The sequence below is a fragment of the Salmo salar genome, chromosome 20, assembly GCF_965601325.2.
Source record: "Salmo salar chromosome 20, fSalSal1, whole genome shotgun sequence".
Taxonomy (NCBI): Eukaryota; Metazoa; Chordata; class Actinopteri; order Salmoniformes; family Salmonidae; genus Salmo; species Salmo salar.
The window spans coordinates 59,276,416-59,298,121 of NC_138310.1; the positions used below are offsets into that span (position 1 = coordinate 59,276,416).

Sequence of the window (21,706 nt, forward strand, 5' to 3'; positions counted from 1 at the left end):
CAGTTCAGGGAAAGTGCATTTATATTTTTGTTCAGTGTAAAAGTGTGTTTTGGTCCCATGTTTCATAAGCTGCAATAAAAAACCTGAGAAACATTCCATAAGCTTGTCTCAAATTGTGAACAAAAATGTATTGTTCACATCCCTGTTAGTAAGCATTTCTCATTTGCCAAAAGAATCCATCCAGCTGACCAGTGTGGCAATTAAGAAGCTGATTAAATAGCATGATAATTACACAGGTGCACCTCGTGCCAGGGACAACAAAGGTCCTCTAATGTGCAGTTCTCGCGACACAATGCCAAAATGTCTCAAGTTAAGGGAGCCCGCAATTGGCATGCCAACTGCAGGGATGTCCACCCGAGCTATTGCCAGAGAATGCGATGTTCATTTCTCTACCATAAAACCTGTTTCAGGAAATGTGGCAGTATGGCCAACCGGCCTCACAACCGCAGACCACGTGTATAGAGAATTTTGCTGCTGTCAACGCTGTGAACAGAGTGCCCCATGGTGGCGATGGGCTTATGGTACAGGTTTAAGCTACGGACAACAAACACAATTGCATTTTATCGATGGCAATTTGAATGCACAGAAATACTGTGACAAGATCCTGAGGCCCATTTTTTTAAAACGTGTTTGACCAACAGATGCATACATATTCCCAGTCATGTGAAATTCATAGATAAGGGCCAAATAAATGTATTTCAATTAAGATTCTCATATGAACTGGAATTCTAAAATCTTAAAATGTAGCATTCATTTTTGGTTCAGTATAAAATAAGCTACTAGTAACAAGTAAATAACCCAAACACAGGTGCGGAAAGGACAGTATATTCTTTGATATCGGGGTTAATTACCAGAAGAGGGTCCCGTTGTCCTATAACACATCAAGGAATGATTATCCATGACAGCAACAAGAAGTTTTAGAACATGACCATGGCCTAAAACAAGCCAGGTTTATTAAACAATTGCGTTCTAGGTCCTTTGTTGGTACTGATGTAGCGTGGTTCGTTCTGCGTTGTGTATTTTTTATTTAGGACACTGCCACAACTGGAATTCTGTTGGTAGAATCATTTTTATTCGACCTGCACACGAAGAGACAACACACAATATGTTAGCCCTCGGTGCAGTCACAGCTCTCGGGCACCTTGCTAGCAGAAGGTCCGGCAAAAGAGAACGATAAAAGGGTACGTAAGTACGGATAACCCGCGATGGACCAAACCAAAATATACAAACTTTTACAATTAGGTGTATTTACAATATAGATATCAAAAAATGTTTGTTAACCGAAAAATAACAGTAACTATGCTGCTGTAATTAAATAAAGAAAACACATTGAATTATTATTATTATTGTTATTAACTTAACATCCCCTCTTGACCTGGCCTACTTGAACTGTCCTTGCGTGCAACTTGGTGCATAATCTAGGGGAACAACATCACTCTACTACACTAACAAAGTTCTGTTTTTACAAGGTATATTATTTTCCAAAAACCAAGGGATTTTTTAATTATTAAGTAGTTATCGAGGTGGCATTTCCTTACCTGGCTACCCAGACTCCTTGCTACTTACCATTCACCAACTGTAAAAGTGCCATAAATCAAACAATTGTCAAATTAATTATTTAGCATGGATGAAACAGGAAGTTGAGACAGACAACAGTGTATTTTCCAGGTTTTATTTTTGTACAGAAAGAAAATTCAGGGTCCTGCTTCCATCTGAACAAATGGTTGACACCTGGAGAAGAAAAGACAATATCAGCCATTAGGACACCATCCCTAACCCTACCAGAATCACACACAACATTCAGTAGTTTAGCTAAATGCGCAACAGTCTAGAAACATGCTCATGGTCAATTCCGCCACCAGTATATTGTCTGACTCAAATAGCACCCCATTCCCAATACAGTGTACTGCTTTTGAACAGAGCCCTATGGGTCCTGGTCAAAAGTAGAGCAAAATTAAGGGAATGTGGTGCCATTTGAGACACACATACTTGCTTAAGTCAGGAAGCCCTTCTCAGACAAATGCCTCGATGTCGTCAACTGAAGAGACACACTGCTCTGGGGAACTGAACCCAGAGACACAGAACGTGTCCTTGACCCAGTGACCCCAGACAGGCTGTGTCCCATTCCGACTCGTCATCGTATCATCACAGAAGGGAAGCGGAAACTAAACTAAACAAAACAAACTTAGTGTATCCCACCCTGAGATAGACGCTTTGGTAGAGCATTTTAAATGAGACAATCATGGGTGAGTCCTTTCACTACCACAAGCCTCCTCCAAAAATAATACATTATCAATCTAGATTTAAAAATGATTTCCCAAATTTAATTTGTGGTGTTCCCCCACAATGCACATTTTGAGTCAACCTGGTTAAATTTGGGTCCTGAGGCAAAACCAGTTGAGACTGATTAACAGTACATTTCTACTGTGCAGTGGCTGGGTTAGTGTAGGGTATAGTACCTGTCTATGCAATGGGTACAGGAGTCGGTGGCATGGCTGCTGGGGCTTCTGGCTTGGCCCCCTTCTGCTCAGACACGGGGGTGGAGGGGATAGTCTCGTCTTTGGGCTCCACAATGCTCACATGGTCTGGCAGAGGCTTCTTGGGGCCGATCTTACCACTGGGGTCCCATGGTAACATGATCTTCACCTTGATGCCCAGCACACCTGACAAGACAAAAACACACACATCAGTGCCCTCCACCCAACAGTTATCATTCTGCATACGTAGAACAGAGTATACACAGAACCGTGAAGCATATAGAATAGAGTATGAGGGTTAGCCTGTGTGTAGCGTAGCAAGAAAGCAGTTGATCATAATATAACTAGACTTAAGTCATTCCTGGCCCTTCTCAGACAAATGCCTCGATGTCTTCAATTGAAGAGACGCGCTGCTCTGGGGAACTGAACCCAGAGACACAGAACGTGTCCTTGACCCAGTGACCCCAGAGACAAACCGTGTCCGTTCCGACTCGTCATCGTATCATCACCGACGGAAAACATTTCATCTTTAAAAGCAACAGACCAAAACTTATACTGTTGATGACTCACCTTGACAGAGCAGAATAATCTAGGGGTAGGGTATAGGGGTTGATTTGGTATTTGCCTTCTAACCATTAGTAGTATTGTCTAAAGGTAGGGTATAGGGGTTGACTTGGGACTCGCTTTTTAGGGGTAGGGTAGTAGTGTCTAGGGGTTGATTTGGTACTCACCCTGTCGGAGCAGGACGTGGCGTACAGCAGTGTCTACGTAGTAGTTGACTGGGTCTCCACTGTGGATCATCAGGCCGTCAACAAATTTCATGGACTTGGCCCTCTGACCCCTCAGCTTCCCAGAAACTACCACTTCACAACCCTTAGAGCCACTCTCCATGATGAACCTCAGCACACCATAGCAAGCCCTGGAAGAGGGATAGAAGGAGAGGAAAGGGATGGAAAGAGGGATGGTGAAGAAGGTGGAGAAAAGAAAGCGGGTGAGGGAGAGCGAGAGAGGATGAAAGGGGGGGGGGGGGATGTAAATGAGAAAGGAAATAATTAACTCATGTCAACTATGAGATCACATCTGACATTATGAGCAATTTTGCTGGCCCTTCTCAGACAAATGCCTCGATGTCTTCAACTGAAGAGACATGCTGCTCTGGGGAACTGAATCCAGAGACACAGAACGTGACCCTGACTCAGCGACCCCAGAGACGGACTGTCCCATTCCGACTCGTCATCGTTTCATCACTGAAGGGAGACATTCTACTGTATGTCATGAGAAAGGAAGTTTAAGAAAGTGGACTAACAGCAGGGGTATGTTCTGCTCAATGGATCCCTAGAGACACTCATGTTAGCATGCTAAGCTAACCATGTGCTGCTCAAGATAACAGATCTAGAACCTGCTTACCTTCCCAAATCCTAACCTGTACGATTACAGAGTGAAACCTGCTCCATTACAGGTTAATGCATAACTGACCATGAAGCAGTGTCTAGGTGCAACATGTTAGAGCTCACAGGCCAGGGTTCGGCTTACCTACGTACAGCCAGTCCTCCCAGCAACTTGTAGCGCAGGGACTCCGCCTGAGCAATGGCACACAGACCACGTGTTGCAACCTTCTCAGCATACAGCTAGAGGGAGAGAGCGGGGAGGTTAACCTTCTACACATACAGAGAGTGGGAGAGGCTACACAGCCGAAAGCTTAAGAGCTTGGTGCAGGTGCTGCACCTAGACCACCACAGCAGAGAAGTGTAGCTTCCCGCTTCACATTCTTACAATTGTGGTGGAAATAGCATCTAGAACGCCGACTACTTCATACGTCGCTGACTACCTTCTTCTTACCCAACTAGCCACCTGACTCCCTAACAAGAAAACATCTGAATCCAGACATTTCCTATAGTGGATTGAGTCCTTCTCAGACAAATGCCTCGATGTCTTCAACTGAAGACACGCTGCTCTGGGTAACTGAACCCAGAGACACAGAACGTGACCCTGAGTCAGTGACCCCAGAGACAAACCATGTCCGTTCTGACTCGTCATCTTATCATCACTGAAGGAAAGTGGTTCCTGGTTAACAGTCTGGTGCAAAGGCAAAGCTAGAGCTTCTCCAGTCATAGACTACCTTCAGACACACACTTGAGGTTGGTTGTTGTAAGTTGATTAACACATTTAAAATCATCACCAATGTGGAATTCACACTTGTTTTAATTTAAACTTCACACAATCATATTCCTTTATCCTCCACACTGCCATCAGAAGCCAAACCTCTTCTGAACCACAGTTGTCAGCTCCTTGATGTTGGGGTTAGGGAGTATGTATAATGTTTACACGTAAGCAGCTGTTGTATGTCTAGTGGATGCATGTCAGTAGTGTGCATTTACCTCCACGTTGCCCTCAGGGAAGCCAAACCGCTTCTGAACAACAGCGGTCAGCTCCCGGATGCGACGGCCCTTCTCTCCCAGAACATTCTGGGTCCTGAAACAACAATAATCCATTACTAAATGTGCTTTGTATACAATCAGTTATCAGTCATCTTGTTTGCCTGAAAGCTCCAGCCGTATTTAACACGTTTAATATTTAAAAAAGTGATAATCAATTTCATTCAAATCAATAGATATTCTTGAGTTAGTAAACGCAGATTAGTTTGGATGATGCAGGACAGTAGCAGGAAGGCGCCAGTGTTCTCATTATGATGAACACACTTTGGCAAAATGGCCCTTTCTAAAGCAGACAACTTTCACCAACCCTAACCCACCATATCTCTAACTAGCCACCTAAACATGATTTTTTGTGAAGAGCAGTTGCACACGAGACAAGTTTGATTTGCACCCATCTCAGTGGACTAAAATACAAACGTCCAAGAAGGGGAGTGTGGCTAAGATGCACAAGAAACATCTCACTCCAGAATGTTCGGTTATGGTGATTTTTGTTAACCTGTTGGGGCTAGGGGGCAGTATTGACAATTTCGGAAAAAATATGTGCCCATATTAAACTGCCTCCTACTCAAACTCAGAAGCTAGGATATGCATATTATTAGTAGATTTGGATAGAAAACACTGAAGTTTCTAAAACCGTTTGAATGGTGTCTGAGTATAACAGAACTCATGGCAAGCAAAAACCCCAGAGAAATCCTACCAGGAAGTGGAAATCTGGATGCATGGGCTCTCTTCAAGTCGTTTCCTATTGAATACACGGTGACGTAGTAATAATTGTGCACTTCCCAAGGCTACCACTAGATGTCGAGTCTTTACAAAGTTGTTTGAAGCTTCTACGATGAACAGAGCCCGAATGACAAGGAGGGGAAGTTGTTGAGGCAGGTGTGACATCACTTCTTGGGGCGCATTCACGAGGGAGGATCCTCCAGTTCCAAAACCTTTATCACAGGAAGACACAGGAACCGTCCGGTTGAAATATTATTGAATCTTCACGTTCTGAAGGCCCTAAAAATTGATGTTTTACAACGTTTGAACAAACGTAAATACATTTTTTTTTTTTTTTTAACTTTTCGTTGCGACATCGTCCGCGCGCTTTCTACACTTGGAGTAGCTTACTGGACGCACGAACAACAAGAAGTTATTTGGACATAAATTATGGACTTTATCGAACAAAACATTATTTTGTGGACCTGGGATCCTGGAAGTGCCTTCTGATGAAGATGATCAAAGGTAAGGGAATATTTCTAATGTAATGTATGATTTTAGATGTCCCCAAGATGGCGGCTATCTGTATAGCCTAGTGTATTTTTCTGAGCTCGGTACTCAGATTATTGCAAAGAGTGCTTTCCTCGTGAAGCTTTTTTGAAATATTTCATAGCGTTGGCATAAAGGAGATGTTCATCTATAATTCTTTGAATGACAGTTTAATTTTGTATCAATGTTTATGACAAGTATTTTTGTAAATTGTGGCGCTGATTCACCGGCAGTATTTGAGGGAAAATATTTTCTGAACGTCACGCGCTGATGTAAAATGCTATTTTTATATATAAATATGAACTTTATCGAACAAAAAATGCATGTATTGTGTAACATGATGTCCTAGGAGTGTCATCTGATGAAGATCGTCAAAGGTTAGTGCTGCATTTAGCTGCGTTTTGGGTATTTGTGATGCATGCTAGTTGCTTAGAAAATGGCTGTGTGGTTATTGTGTCCATGTACTCTCCTAACATAATCTAATGTTTTGCTTTCCTTTTGGAAATCGGACAACGTGGTTCGATTCAGGAGAAGTGTATCTAAAATGGTGTAAAATAGTCGCGTTTGAGAACTTTGAATTGACATTCTGTGGGGGGTTTTCGATTTTCGTCCCACTACCCTAGAGAGGTTAATGCATTCAATTATTATTAGTTGGTTATCATTCTCATTGTGGGAGTTGACACGTTGTTTGCAGAGCTCACAACCCATGCTACACTTGTGAGAAACAAGACGATTTATTTCATTCCAGTCACAAGATGTCAATTTATTGTATTTTGTTTGAAGCGCTACTGTCAATGTCGAGTAAGGACGCGCACATGATTACACATATAGAAGTAGGCCTAGACTACCTGACCTGTGCGTAAATGTAGGCCATAAATGTGCCCATCTGCGAATGTCTGATAGTATTTCGGATTGTCTTAACTCACCACCACTAATGAGCTGTGGAGCTTCTCAAAGTAATGTTCTCTTCACCTCAAACACCATTTAAACTAAATCGGTTTATCAAATCCATTGAGGAACTATTGTCATTCTCAATGCATTAGAAAAATATTTACAGGTCTCTCTCCCTTTTGATAACCAGCTGTGTCTGTCTACTAGCACCTTCTGGTGAACACAGTTGATACAATGTTTCAAGTTCGTTGCAGAAATGCCATGACTAGCCAATGTGATTTATAGTTTTTTTTATATATTTTTTTAAATCAGGATATTTTCTACCAGCAGGCTGCAATGTTTATTTGTTGGCTTTATGTAGGCTATTTTTACATAGTTGGTAATAGTAGTTAATTTTAGATTTGGATCACTTTCAATTAGATAGAACTTTGGTTAACCATATGATAATGATTTTGAGATGCAAAGACTATAACAAACTAAAACTGTTCCACGAAAATCAAAACTCGCATTCAAAATGGAAATGGTTGCCGACCTATTACAGGCATCTTCAGAAGCATAATGTCAGAATCTGCGAAGGCCGGCAGCAGCGAGGATGGTCGGGAACAGGGTTTTCTGGTCAGGCCATCATGATCTCTGGCTCCCCCGAGTAATGCGCATCTTAATTATTTAATCAAACAGCATGCTTGAAGCATCAGACAAGCTCAGTAGATAGTTGATTTTATTAAAAGACATGGGGTGTGTCTATATGGTCAACATTCACAAGGCCAGACAGATTACCAGGACATGTACTGCGAGCATGCGCTGACCAACTAGCTAGTGTCTTCACTGACATGTTCAACCTCTCCCTGCCCGAATCTAACACCACCATGTTTTAAGAAAACCACCGTAGTGCCTGTGCCCAAGAACACTAACTTGCCTAAATGACTACCGACCCGTAGCACTCACACCTGTAGCCATGAAGTGCTTTGAAAGGCAGGTCATGGCTCACATTAACACCATGATCCCAGAAACCCTAGACCTACTCCAATTTGCGTACCACCAACAGATGATTCAATCTATATTGCACTACACACTGCCATTTCCCACCTGGACAAAAGTAACACCTATGTGAGAATGGCATGCACGTCCCCATTCTCATCGACAGGGCTGCAGTGGAGCAGATTGAGAGCATCAAGTTCCTTGGTGTCCACATCACCAACATGGTCCAAGCACAACAAGACAGTCGGGAAGAGGGCACAACAAAACTTACTCCCCCCCCCCCCCCCCCCCAGGAGACAAAAGATTTAGCATGGGTCCTCAAAGGGTTCTACAGCTGCACCATCCAGAGCATCCTGACTGGTTGCATCACTGCCTGGTATGACAACTGCTCAGACTCCGTCCGCAAGGCACTACAGAGGGTAGTGCGAACAGCCCAGTACATGACTGGGGCCAAGCTTCCTGCCATCCAGGACCTCTATACCAGTGTCAGAGGAAGGCCCTAAAAATTGTCAAACTCCAGACACCTTAGTCATAGACTGTTCGGTACTGCTTGAAGTGCGGTAGCAGAGAGGAGTGCCATGTCTAGGTCCAAGAGGCTCCTAAACAGCTTCTATCTCCAATCCATAAGACTCCTGAACACCTAATCAAATGGCTACCCAGATTATTTGCCTTGCCCCCCACACTGCTGCTACTGTTGTTATCATCAATGTGCCACCTCACATTGACTCTGTACCGGTACCCCCTGAATATTGTCCCGCTATTGTTATTTTACTGCTGCGCTTTAATTACTTCTTACTGTTATTTCTTATTCTTACCCATATTTTTATTAGTGCATTGTTGGCTCATAAGCATTTCCCTACACCTGTTGTATTCGGCGTATTCGGCGCATGCGACTAATACAATTTGATTTGATTTTGAAATACAACCAAGTTCTATTTTAGCACCTGCATTCCTTAGTACTTGTTAGCATTTTGTTATCATTATGCAAGTGACATACTTTCGGCTTATGGTTGGAAAAAAATGCCCCTTGTGTGCACTACCCGGTAATACAGTATATGCATGCATGGCACGGTTTGATGGTATAAAAATCTGGATACCACCCAATTCTACCCCTTACACATTCATTCTACTACCAACAATAAACCTTTTAAAGGCGGAATAACACCACTAGCTACCAACATACAAGTAACGTTACCTTGTGGCCAGGATTATGATCTCGGTCCTGGTCGGGGTCACACGCACCTCCACACCGGAATAACCATCCTCCGCAAGCTCGCGCGTCAGGAACTCGTTCAGTTCGGCTTTGAAGATTCCGTCCGCGACAAACTAACGAAGGATAACACAAGGTTGTAGGGAACATGCTTGTAGTCACATAGCCACTAGTGAACGTGCTACTGTAGGTAGCATCATTGGCCAGCAAGTTACAGAGCTGGTGAACTGGGTAACGTTAGTACCAAAGTTAAAATAAATTATCCTGCCACCTGTGTGACTTTAACATTAGCCAACTAGACACTGACCACTAATCTACAGACATCACTTCGACAATCAGAGGTGGTTATGCTTATTTGCTAGTACGGTCTAAACCGCAACCCGTGACACGTTCACTAGCGGAGTGAGGATTCCCGTACCAGTAGCTAGAATCTATGGTAATCCTCTTTAGACTAGGGGACGAGGACGCCGAGCAATACTATAACCAACTCCGTATTCATACTGCTAACACATGGCATCCGAATTTGCTACAAATGTATCCGTTATAAAGAGCATTTTGTGACGAAATGTGAACTGACCTTCCTCTTCTTTGAGATTTGCACAGCCATCTTACTGGAGGCCGCTGACAGGAAAGAAATTGTTAAGGAACCGGAAGTATATTTATACCCAGAATTGCGTGTTCCGACGACATTTGATGACGATGAATGTTGGGCGCTTTAAAAAAAATACTGGTTGCTACCGTTAGCTAAACAACGAACGTTAACTTCGTTGGAAATGGCAGCACATCTCAAAAAGCGAGTTTACGAAGAATTCTCAAAAGTTGTCCAGGTTGGTAGACCATGGTTACGGAAAAAAACGAAACATTCACCTTTAACCAACGTTGTTCTTTCAATAATAGCAAGCCAGCTAGCTAACGTTAGACTGCGTCTGAGTGTTTCGTAGCTAGTAAACAATAACACCACCGAGTTGTTGATAACATCATGCATCCTCTTTCATTAACTTTAGCTAGATATATATATTATATTGGCCTCATAGAAAAGCTGGGTCACAGGGATCTGAGCAAATGGCCAGTGGTAGCTAGTTATGCTGGCTGGTGTACAATTGCAATCTTGTTCTAGCCTGAGTGCCAGTCTGTTTCTGTTATGATCATGCAAAGGACATCAATATAGTGGGGAAGAGCACAAACTGATCTGGGATAGCTTTGTCTAGAGCCTAACTATAGCTCGATCCCTACAGCTTTAGATATGCCGTTTAGCTATTCAGATCCGTATCATCTCATATCACAAAATGATAAAGAAAAGGTAATCCATTGTCTCTGTTGATCAACAGCTTCCCCAAGAGGAGGCTCCAGCCAAGAAGCTCCGTCTGACCAAAGCAAGTAAGTTGTCAGCACTGCACATTGACCTGTGTAAGTCCTCCAACCTCACTGATGCCTTGCAGTACCTGCTGCACTTTGCCCGCTCCGTGGAGGCAGAGTGTGGAGGGGGTGGTGCGCATACTGCTGGAACACTACTACAAGGTATGGTGTCCTGGCTTTAATCCTTTCATCCTCCCATCTCTCCTTCCATCCCACCATATTCTCTTTCTGTCCTTTCTCTTCTCTTTCTATCTATCCTTCATCTCTCTCCCTTCTCTCCTCCTGGAACACTATTACAAAGTAAAGCAGCCCTCCTATCCCTAGCTGCTCTTAGCAATGCGGGTGTATTTACATACACTAGCGTTGCTTTCAGTTGTATTGGGTTGCACAAAAACAGTCAGCGGAAAGCCAGAAGTTCAATCAAATATAATGTTAAAGTACTGTGCCAACGTACTCTCTGCTTACCTTATGTCAAAATAAAAGTCCTGCACATGGACAAAAAAGGAATAACTTGTGGGGAACTTTTATTTTGACATGAGATATGCAGATTAGAAGTGGGTCTACAACAGACCCACGTTTGGAAAGTCTGTATTATTAAACAATCTTTTAGATATTGTCAAATTCCCCCTGTCATAATGACTAACCTTCCTGCCCACCGGCACAGTAAGTAGAAATGGAATTGTATTTAACTTCTGGCTTCCCGCAAACTGTTTTTGTGCAACCCAATACAATTGAAAGCAAGGCTAGTGTATGGAAATAAGCTTGCATTGCTAAGAGCAGCTATCCTCTCCCCTCCTTCCATGGTCCATCCTTTCTCCCCTCCTACTTTTATCCTTTCTGCCTCTCCTTCTTCCATCCCTTCTTTCCCTCACCTTGCTCCTGTCTTCCTGTAGGAGAGTGATAACCTGTACTTGTGTGTGTGTGTATATGTATGTCTCTGTAGGAGCAGGATAACTCGGTCCGGCTGAAGATTGCCTCTCCGATTGGCCTGCTTAATAAGACTCAGAACTTCAGCCCTGAGAGTATCCTAGATGACACCCTCAACACATTCAACACAGAGAGTAAGTTACACTCTGATACACAGACTTCGTACATCGTAACACTCTATCCCATATCTTCTCTGACCTAGTCCGTGTGTGTGTGTGTGTGTGTGTGTGTGTGTGTGTGTGTGTGTGTGTGTGTGTGTGTGTGTGTGTGTGTGTGTGTGTGTGTGTGTGTGTGTGTGTGTGTGTGTGTGTGTGTGTGTGTGTGTGTGTGTGTGTGTGTGTGTGTGTCCAGAGTCTCACCAGGTCCTGGCTCAGCTGCTGGACACTCTGTTGGTCATCGGCTCCCAGAAAGCCCTACTGTTAGACACAGACTCATAGAGGTGGCCTGCAAGGTAAAACACAGACGTGGTCTGCAAGTTGAATCTCTCTCATACCTCTTTTTCATCCCTCTCTCGCTCATTCCCCTCGCTCGTCCCCCTTGCTCATCCCTCTCTCGCTCATCGATCTCGCTCATCCTCCTCTCTCAGCACCTGTCAGACACATATTTTGGCGTGAGGAATAAATGCCTGCAACTCCTCAGTTGCCTGGGAAATGTGGACACGCCCCTAAATAAAGACGGACAGGGATTGGTTCCAGCTGTGGGGCGGTGCTCCAGGTGTGTATATTTTTTTGCGTTAACCAGGGTAGTTGAGTCAACAACAATAACAAATATTCACTACATGACATGTTTATATTTAATTTAACCAGACTAGTCTCCTCATCACATCACCATGTCTGTGAGAGATATGTGTGGGATGTGTGGCGGATGAATCAGAATTAGTTGGGTAACATAGATAATTAAGATGTTTTATTAGCATAATATGCTTATGTGAGATACTTGTCATTAGAATGTATCCTTTGGATTCTGGTGTCTTTCAGTTGCACGTTTCCCTTAGCTGGGGCTCAGTCACTTGGGGCCCAGAGAGGGGAGAGGTCAGACTTGTCTTTGACATATCTCTGTTGCTATGCAGAATATCAGACGGGGAGGAGGACAAAATGGAACATTGTCTTCATATGTGAATGTCTTTAACTATTCTTAAACCATGTGAAGAGATGGCGTGATTAATAGAGAACCAATTATTTGCCTCCACAATGTCTGTGTGCAAGTCACTCCCCTCAGTGAGCTTGTCCAGGAGTGGGATCAAGAGGGGGTTTACTTGAGATGGGAGTATCTAGAGTTGACAATTCATATATGCCATTGGATGAGATGGTGTTTTTGTACTATGAAGTACAAGGAACGAGATTAGAACCTCGTCATTAGGGACCAAACTGAACGATAATTTATAGCGAATGTTATCTGGTTAAGGGATACTCCTTTCTCAAGTATAAGGTCCCTTTGTGAACAGTTCCTAAGATCTGTTGTTCGTCATGTACGTTGAGAGGGGTGGATCTTGGGTATAAAAGCTCTTTGTACTTATGTGTAGTCACTTTTCAATGGTTCATTAGAGATGGTGCATCATTGAAAGTCAAGTGCTTTTGCAAAAGCATCTTAATTATTAAAGATGTAGTTTTAAGTAAATCTCTGACTTGTGTGTGAAGTTTAACTCTCCTCATTTGGTAATGCAGAAATTAGCCACCAAAGATGTGCAGCAGTAGTGGGTTATCAGTGACTACTTTCCACTCTCCCTTCCAGGGGTGTCTGGTGGAGTGTGTGTGTGTGTGTGTGTGAGAGACGCGCAGAGCGTCATCAGTGACTACTTTTCCGACCAGGACCCCAGGGTGCACACGGCGGCCATCAAAGCCATGGTATGACCTCACTTACTCCTGTTACGTCCCAATATACATACAGTTGAAGTCGGAAGTTTACACACACCTTAGCCAAATATATTTAAACTCAATTTTTCACAATTCCTGACATTTAATCCGAGTAAAAATACCCTGTTTTAGGTCAGTTAGGATCACCACTTTATTTTAAGAATGTGAAATGTCAAAATAATAGTAGAGAGAATGATTTATTTCAGCTTTTATTTCTTTCATCACATTCCCAGTGGGTCAGAACTTTACATACACTCAATTAGTATTTGGTAGCATTGCCTTTAAATTGTTTAACTTGGGTCAAATGTTTTCGCATAGCCTTCCACAAGCTTCCACACAATAAGTTGGGTGAATTTTGGCCCATTCCTCATGACAGAGCTGGTGTAACTGAGTCAGATTTGTAGGCCTCCTTGCTCGCACACACTTTTTCAGTTCTGCCCACAAATGTTCTATAGGATTGAGGTCACAACTTTGGAAGTATGCTTGGGGTCATTGTCCATTTGGAAGACCCATTCGCAACCAAGCTTTAACTTCCTGACTGATGTCTTGAGATGTTGCTTCAATATATCCACATAATTTTGCTTCCTCATGAAGCCATCTATTTTGTGAAGTGCACCAGTGCCTCCTGCAGCAAAGCACCCCCACAACATGATGCTGCCACCCCCGTGCTTCACGGCTGAGATGGTGTTCTTCGGCTTGCAAGCCTCCCCCTTTTTCCTCCAAACATAACAATGGTCATTATGCCCAAACAGTTCTATTTTTGTTTCATCAGACCAGAGGACATTTCTCCAAAAAGTATAGTCTTTGTCCCCGTTTGCAGTTGCAAACCGTAGTCTGGCTTTTTTATGGCGATGTTGGAGCAGTGGCTTCTTCCTTGCTGAGTGACCTTTCAGGTTATGTCGATATAGGACTCGTTTTACTGTGGATGTAGATACTTTTGTACCGGTTTCCTCCAGCATCTTCACAAGGTCCTTTGCTGTTGTTCTGAGATTGATTTTCACTTTCCGCACCAAAGTACGTTCATCTCTAGGAGACAGAACGCGTCTCCTTCCTGAGCGGTATGACGGCTGTGTGGTCCCATGGTGTTTATACTTGCGTACTATTGTTTGTACAGATGAACGTGGTACCTTCATGCGTTTGGAAATTGCTCCCAAGGATGAACCAGACTTGTGGAGGTCTACAATTTTTTTTCTGAGATCTTGGCTGATTTTTTTGGTCAAGGAAAGAGGCACTGAGTTTGAAGGTAGGCCTTGAAATACATCCACAGGTACACCTCCAATTGACTCAAATGATGTCAATTAGCCTATCAGAAGCTTCTAAAGCCATGACATAATTTTCTGGAATTTTCCAAGCTGTTTAAAGGCACATTCAACTTAGTGTATTTAAACTTCTGACCCATTGGAATTGTGATACAGTGAATTATAAGTGAAATTGTTGGGAAAATTACTTGTGTCATGCACAAAGTGGATGCCCTAACCGACTTGCCAAAACTACAGTTTGTAATTTGTGGAGTGGTTGAAAAACAAGTTAACAACTCCAACCAGTCAGGAAGTTAAAGCTTGGTCGCAAATGGGTCTTCCAAATGGACAATGACCCCAAGCATACTTCCAAAGTTGTGGCAAACTGGCTTAAGGACAACGAAGTCAAAAGTTTGGACACACCTACTCATTCAATGGTTTTTCTTTATTTTTACTATTTTCTACATTGTAGAATAATAGTGAAGAGATCAAAACTATGAAATAACACATGGAATCATGTAGTAACCAAAAAAGTGTTAAAGAAATCAAAATATATTTTATATTTGAGATTCTTCAAAGTAGCCACCCTTTGCCTTGATGACAGCTTTGTAAACGCTTTGGATCAAATGCATTAAGGAAAGAAATTCCCCAAATAACCTTTAAACAAGGCACACCTGTTAATTGAAATGCATTCCAGGTGACTACCTCAGGAAAATGGTTGAGGGAATAACAAGAGTGTGCAAAGCTGTCATCAAGGCAAAGGGTGGCTACTTTGAAGAATCTAAAACATAAAAATAACAATGTGTTATTTTATAGTTTAATGTCTTCACTATTGTTCTACAATGTAGAAAATAGTAAAATAAAGAAAAACCCTTGAATGAGTGGGTGTGTCCAAACTTTTGACTGGTACTGTATATGTTTTTATTTAACCAGGTAAGACCCATTGAGGTTAGAAACCTCTTTTGCGAGGGCGACCTGGCAAGAAGGCAAAACAGGGAAATAGCAGCGTGTACATAAAATGTTACAAAAAATATAAATACGCACAAAAGACAGTGTAATAAGATAAATATATCTGAAGATTAACGATTTTGCTAATTAACACTTCAAACAAACAGCGACACACAACATGCTCAGTGGAACTGCCCTGCCACCATCTTGGTCACACTGCATACAGACTACATTACATATATACTGTATTACATCTAAATTATATTGAGATCCTTGGCCCGCTCATGTGACGTACGTTTCCTCTGAAATATACACGGAACAAAAATCTAAAAACACAACATGCAACAATTTCAAAGGAAAATCAGTCAATTGAAATAAATTCATTAGGCCCCAATCTATGGATTTCACGACTGGGAATACACACAGATGGTCACAGATACCTTTACAAAAAAGGTAGGGGCGTGAATCAGAGAACCAGTCAGTATCTGGTGTGACCACTATTGGCCTCACGCAGCGTGACACATCTCCTTCGCATAAAGTTGATCTGGCTGTTGATTGTGGCCCGTGGAATGTTGTCCCACTCCTCTTCAAAGACCGTGCGAAGTTGCTGGATATGGAGGGAACTGGAATACGCTGTCGTAGACGTCGATCCAGAGCATCCCAAACATGCTCAATGTGTGACATATCTGGTAAGTATGCAGGCCATGGAAGAACTGGGACATTTTCAACTTCCAGGAATTGTGTAGAGATCCTTGCGGCATGGGGCCGTGCAATATCATGTTGAAGCATGAGGTGATGGCAGTGGATGAATGGCATGACAATGGGCCTCAGGATCTTGTCACGATGTCTCTGAGCATTCAAATTGCCATAGATAAAATGCAATTATGTTTGTTGTCCGTAGCTTATGCCTGCCCATACCATAACCCCACCAACACGCGGCACTCTGTTCACAACAGCAAACCGGGTACCCACACGACACCTTTCACGCTGTCTGCCATCTGCCCAATACAGTAAAAACCGTGATTCATCCGTGAGGTGCACACTTCTTTAGCGTGCCAGTGGCCATCGAAGGTGAGCATTTACCAACTGAAGTTGCAAACCCTCAGTTTCATCAGCTGTCCGGGTAGCTGGTCTCAGATGATCCTGCAGGTGGAGAAGCCAGATGTGGAGGTCCTGGGCTGGCGTGGTTACAAGTGGTCTGCAATTATGTGGCTGGTTGGATGTACTGTCAAGTTCTCTAAAACGATGTTGGAGGCAGTTTATGTTAAAAAAATGTACATTCAATTCTCTGGTAACAGCTCTGGTGGACATTCCTGCAGTAAACATTCCAATTGCGCGCTCCCTCAAAACTTGAGAAATCTGTGGCGTTATGTTGTGTGGCAGCATCATGTTGTGGGGGTGCTTTGCTGCAGGAGGGACCAGTGCACTTCACAAACTAGATGGCATCATGAGGAAGGGAAATTATGTGGATATATTGAAGCAAAATCTCAAGACATCAGTGAGGAAGTTAAAGCTTGGTCGCAAATGGGTCTTCCAAATGGACAATGACCCCAAGCATACTTCCAAAGTTGTGGCAAAATGGCTTAAGGACAACAAAGTCAAGGTATTGGAGTGGCCATCACAAAGCCCTGACCTCAATCCTAATGAAAATTTGTAGGCAGAACTGAAAAAGCGTATGCGAGCAAGGAGGCCTACAAACCTGACTCAGTTACACCAGCTCTGTCAGGATGAATGGGCCAAAATTCACCCAACTTATTGTGGGAAACTTGTGGAAAGCTACCCGACACATTTGACCCAAATATATATATTTTTTAAGGCAATGCTACCAAATACGAATTGAGTGTATGTAAACTTCTGACCCACTGGGAATGTGATGAAAGAAATAAAAGCTGAAATAAATCATTCTTGCAACTACTTTTCTGACATTTCACATTCTTAAAATAAAGTGGATCCAACTGACTGAAGACAGGGAATTATTACTAGGATTAAATGTCAGGAATTGTGTATGTATGTATGTATATACACTGCTCAAAAAAATAAAGGGAACACTTAAACAACACAATGTAACTCCAAGTCAATCACACTTCTGTGATTGTGTGTGTGTGTATTCTCTCAGAGACCTACAGAGACTGGGGGAGCTACAGACAGAGCTGGTAGGGGCTGCTGACTTTTCTGCCACCTACCTCCGCTGCCAACTACTGCTCACCAAGGTGTCTCTCTGGATAGACAGGTGTCTGTCTGCATTACATTTGACCACAATGGCCAAATCATATTGCCCTTCCTCATCTCCTTGTCTCCTCTCCTTGTGTCCTTCCCACAGGCCTTGCAGGATAAGTTGTGGACCATGGCCTTCACCCTCTGCCTTAAACACAACGCCATGGCAACTGCTGCTGCCAAACAGGTACACACGCACAAACGAATGTGTTTTTTTGTAGTATTTATTTAACTTTATTTAGACAGATTTCAAATGGTAGGGATACAGGCAGTTGGGAGATACGGGTTGAAGGGGTATTGAATCCCGGTCTCCAGTGGGAGGAGGAGCACATACACTGAGTGTACAAAGCATTAGGAACACCTTCCTAATATTGAGTTGCCCCCCCCCCCCCTTTTGCCCTCAGAACAGTCTCAATTCGTTGGGCATGGACTCTACAAGATGTCAAAAGTGTTCCACAGGGATACTGGCCCATGTTGACGCGTCCCACAGTTGTCAAGTTGGCTGGATGTCCTTTGGGTGGTGAACCATTCTAGATACACACGGGAAACTGTTGAGTGTGAAAAACCCAGCAGCGTTGCCGTTCTTGACACACACAAACCGGTGAACCTGGCACTTACTACCATACCCCGTTCAAAGACATCTTTTGTCTTGCCCATTCACCCACTGAATGGCACACATACACAATCCATATCTCAATTGTCTCAAGGCTTAACAATCCTTCTTTAACCTGTCTCCTCCCCTTCATCTACACTGATTTGAAGTGGATTTAACAAGTGACATCAATAAGGTTCACCTGGTCAGTCTGTCAAGGAAAGAGCAAGTGTTCCTAATGTTTTGTACACTCAGTGTATATGTCTTCAGCCGGTGGCGTTACCCCTAGACAGTAATGTGATATGCAGAGCTGTGTGTATATAATGTCATGTTGTCTGTGTGTGTGTGTGTGTGTGTGTCTGTAGATGCTGGAGGAGACGTATAAACTGGAGTTCCTATATAGTGGTCGGGAGAACAAACAGGTGGCCACCATACACCATGCCAGACTACAGGCTAAGGCCTTACATCTAGTCCTGACTGCCCGTACCAGACGAGGGTTAGTACACACACAAACACCCCCACCGTCCATGTCTATAACTGTCAAGCAGCTCGACCCCTCTCATCTCTCTGCAGAGTTGAACCTCTCATCAGTGTCTGAGAAATTCCTTCAGGAGGTGGAATCCTTTGAGGTATATTATCTTTCTTTTTTTAACTATCATTTAATCTACCAATCATTTCATCCATTTTATTTCATAAACTTTTGATATCGTTGAAAACAAAAAAGACAGAATATTTGTCCTATAAAAGACAAGAAACTGATGCATTTGTAATTAATTTATCGCCACATGGTGGCAACATTGAACTTGCAGAAAGCACACCCTTTTCTTTTGGTATTCTGATGAATCCTAACCTCTATGCCTCCAGGCTGTTCGTGATGGAGCTGCCCCACCTCCAGGAAAGTTTTGTGGGGAAGCTGTTGTACGTGAGTCCCAGGCTGTCGGCCTGCAAGCCTGGAGAACTGGTCAAGATTCTTCAGACCACACTGAGACAGAGTGGCTTCTTAAACCTTCAGTTACCTAAACAGGTACACAGAACACACACACACACACACACACACACACACACAGGTATTTGACCCAAGTGTGGTTTGTATTGGCTGGCAGGTCCAGCGTGCATCAGCGACCATCATCGAGCCGACAGGAGAGTCTGACAACCCACTGCGTTTCACCTCTGGCCTGATGGTGGCGCTAGACAACGACGCTACGCTGGAGCACGTACAAGACCCCCACAACACTGTCAAAGTACAGGTACACACCCTTGGCTGCGTTCCGATTCCCCAACCTTCTCCTAAAATGTGCACTCATACACTCACCCTCATGGATTTAAAAGGAATGAACTGGAATGTAGTGTTAACTCCCTCCAGTCGTGCTTGCACCAATCCAATGTAGATGCATAAGGTGGATATACATGCACATTTCTGGGTGAAGGGTAGAGAATCGGAATGGAGCCTTTGTTCAGGACCCTAGCGGTATATAAGCTGTGCCATCTCCTCTCTCCCGGCTCATGGATGAAGTGTTGGTCCCAGTTGTAATAGTTTGCTTTGTCTTTTACACACACACCACACACACACACACACACACCACACCACACACCACACCACTCTGTCTCTCTCCAGGAGCTGTATCCAGACGGCCAGTCTCATTTGATTCAGCCTAAACCTGGAGACTTCAGGAGTCCTGGACCACACCGCCACCGCCTCATCACACAGGTCTACTTGTCTCACTGCGCATGGACTGGTGAGGACACACACTACCTGTCTTACAGCACATGGACTAGTGGGGGCACACCCACACACATTCTACCTGTCTCACTCCGTATGGACCGGTGAGGACACAAACTCACCCCGGCCCCTTTCTCTCAGAGGCGTGTCAGATCGAAGTGAGGCTGCTGCTGGCCTACAGCTTATTTTGTCTCTGTAAGACAGCGTAGAACGACAGCAGCACTGAAGGCCTCCAGCCAGCAGAGGGTGCCACTGAGGGAACCATTCCCTTCAGCAAACCTGTCAAGGTCTTCATCATGCCCAAACCTGCTCGCCGCTGTCACCAAACACACCTCTTTAAACATCCATCTCCCTTTCCCTCTCGTCTTCCTCTAGTCTTTTCTATCTTGTCTGTTGTCTTCTCCCTCTCCCACCCATGACCTGCTTCTCCTCAGCCATTGGTGCAGACCTCAAAGCTGGTCCTTCCTTACTGTGTTCATTTTTACAAAACAATGTTTGTTAGTGGCTGGCTGACTAGCTGACTGACCTTTATGCTCAACTAGAATGAGGATGCATCCCAAATAGGTCCCTATTCCCTATATAGTGTACAACTTTTGATCACTGTAAAGGGAATAGGGTGCCATTTGGAATTCCGCCCGAGACTAAGCCAGAGTATCACTGAGGCCACATGTCTGACCTGTGTGTTGCTATTCCTAGTTGCTATAGTTAAGGACAAAAACCTTTTTTTTAATGACAATAAATGAAACCAGATGACAAAAACAAGCCTTTATTCTCACCAAGTCATTTCAGCTCTGTTCATTACAGTGTTCTGAATGTTTCACATCGCTAAATTCACCCCAGGGTTGTGTTCATCAGGCACCAAACAGAAGAAAATAGGGAGGGACTACAATGGAAAACGCCCATTATTGTTTTCCATTGCAAAAGGTTTTGCTCCCTCTGTGGTATGATTTCATCAGCAGGTAGAGTGGAAGACGCCACCCACCTTGGCTCCCTGGCCAACCAGGTTGTTGTATTCTGCGACAGCCTTCATGGTCTGCAGCACCCTCAGTTCCACACCTCTCTGTCACACAAAGTCCACAGTTGAGGAGAGACCTTTTAAAGAGAGCGTGTTCAACATTGCAGCTGACTTTAAAAGACAAATTCTACCCGAAAGCTATCATTTTGTTTTTATTTCATTAGTCCATTGTTGACATAGTCTCAACTTGATTGCTGACAAGCAAAACATTTTTTCAAGATGCGTAACTTTCCAAATACATAAATCATTCCCTTATGATGAAATTTGTATCATATTATGCTGCGGGGATGATTTCTGTATTTTGAAAGTTAAATCAAATCAAATTTTTTGTCACTTGTGCCTTACAGTGAAATGCTTACAAGCCCTTAACCAACAATGCAGTTTTAAGAAAATACCCCCCACAAAAAAGTAAGAGATAACAATAGCGGGGCTATATACAGGAGGTACCGGTACAGAGTCAATGTGCGGGGGCACTGGTGTCGAGGTAATTGAGGTAATATGCACATGTGGGTAGAGTTATTAAAGTGACTATGCATAGATAATAACAGAGAGTAGCAGCAGCGTAGAAGAGGGTGGGGGGAAGGGCAATGCAAATAGTCTG

At 43.4% G+C, this 21,706-nt stretch overlaps 1 protein-coding gene, 4 non-coding genes and 1 pseudogene across 6 annotated transcripts; 1 reads left to right on the forward strand and 5 right to left on the reverse strand.

Annotated features, from left to right (window-relative positions):
- Positions 1 to 1,656: 1,656 nt before the first annotated feature.
- LOC106580973 (small ribosomal subunit protein uS3) lies at positions 1,657 to 10,102 on the reverse strand. Its single transcript, XM_014162576.3, has 7 exons — positions 9,820 to 10,102; positions 9,228 to 9,358; positions 4,856 to 4,949; positions 4,011 to 4,105; positions 3,209 to 3,396; positions 2,460 to 2,663; positions 1,657 to 1,731 (listed from the first exon to the last, which is right to left on the reverse strand). Exons 1-6 carry the CDS (start codon positions 9,847 to 9,849, stop codon positions 2,464 to 2,466), a joined length of 738 nt encoding a protein of 245 aa, XP_014018051.1. The 5' UTR covers positions 9,850 to 10,102; the 3' UTR covers positions 1,657 to 1,731; positions 2,460 to 2,463.
- LOC123729353 (small nucleolar RNA SNORD15) lies at positions 2,008 to 2,154 on the reverse strand. The gene has a single exon (XR_006761139.2). It is a non-coding gene; the product is annotated as a small nucleolar RNA SNORD15 (small nucleolar RNA).
- LOC123729355 (small nucleolar RNA SNORD15) lies at positions 2,844 to 2,991 on the reverse strand. The gene has a single exon (XR_006761141.1). It is a non-coding gene; the product is annotated as a small nucleolar RNA SNORD15 (small nucleolar RNA).
- On the reverse strand, positions 3,584 to 3,730 carry LOC123729354 (small nucleolar RNA SNORD15). Its single transcript, XR_006761140.2, has one exon. It is a non-coding gene; the product is annotated as a small nucleolar RNA SNORD15 (small nucleolar RNA).
- On the reverse strand, positions 4,385 to 4,530 carry LOC123729352 (small nucleolar RNA SNORD15). The gene has a single exon (XR_006761138.2). It is a non-coding gene; the product is annotated as a small nucleolar RNA SNORD15 (small nucleolar RNA).
- LOC106580972 (integrator complex subunit 4-like) lies at positions 9,938 to 20,852 on the forward strand (annotated as a pseudogene). The gene is made up of 13 exons (XR_014381789.1): positions 9,938 to 10,069; positions 10,571 to 10,760; positions 11,542 to 11,659; positions 11,877 to 11,976; positions 12,112 to 12,321; positions 17,469 to 17,774; positions 17,885 to 17,965; positions 18,736 to 18,870; positions 18,946 to 18,999; positions 19,233 to 19,394; positions 19,474 to 19,617; positions 19,986 to 20,106; positions 20,232 to 20,852. The product of XR_014381789.1 is annotated as an integrator complex subunit 4-like (transcript).
- Positions 20,853 to 21,706: the final 854 nt, after the last annotated feature.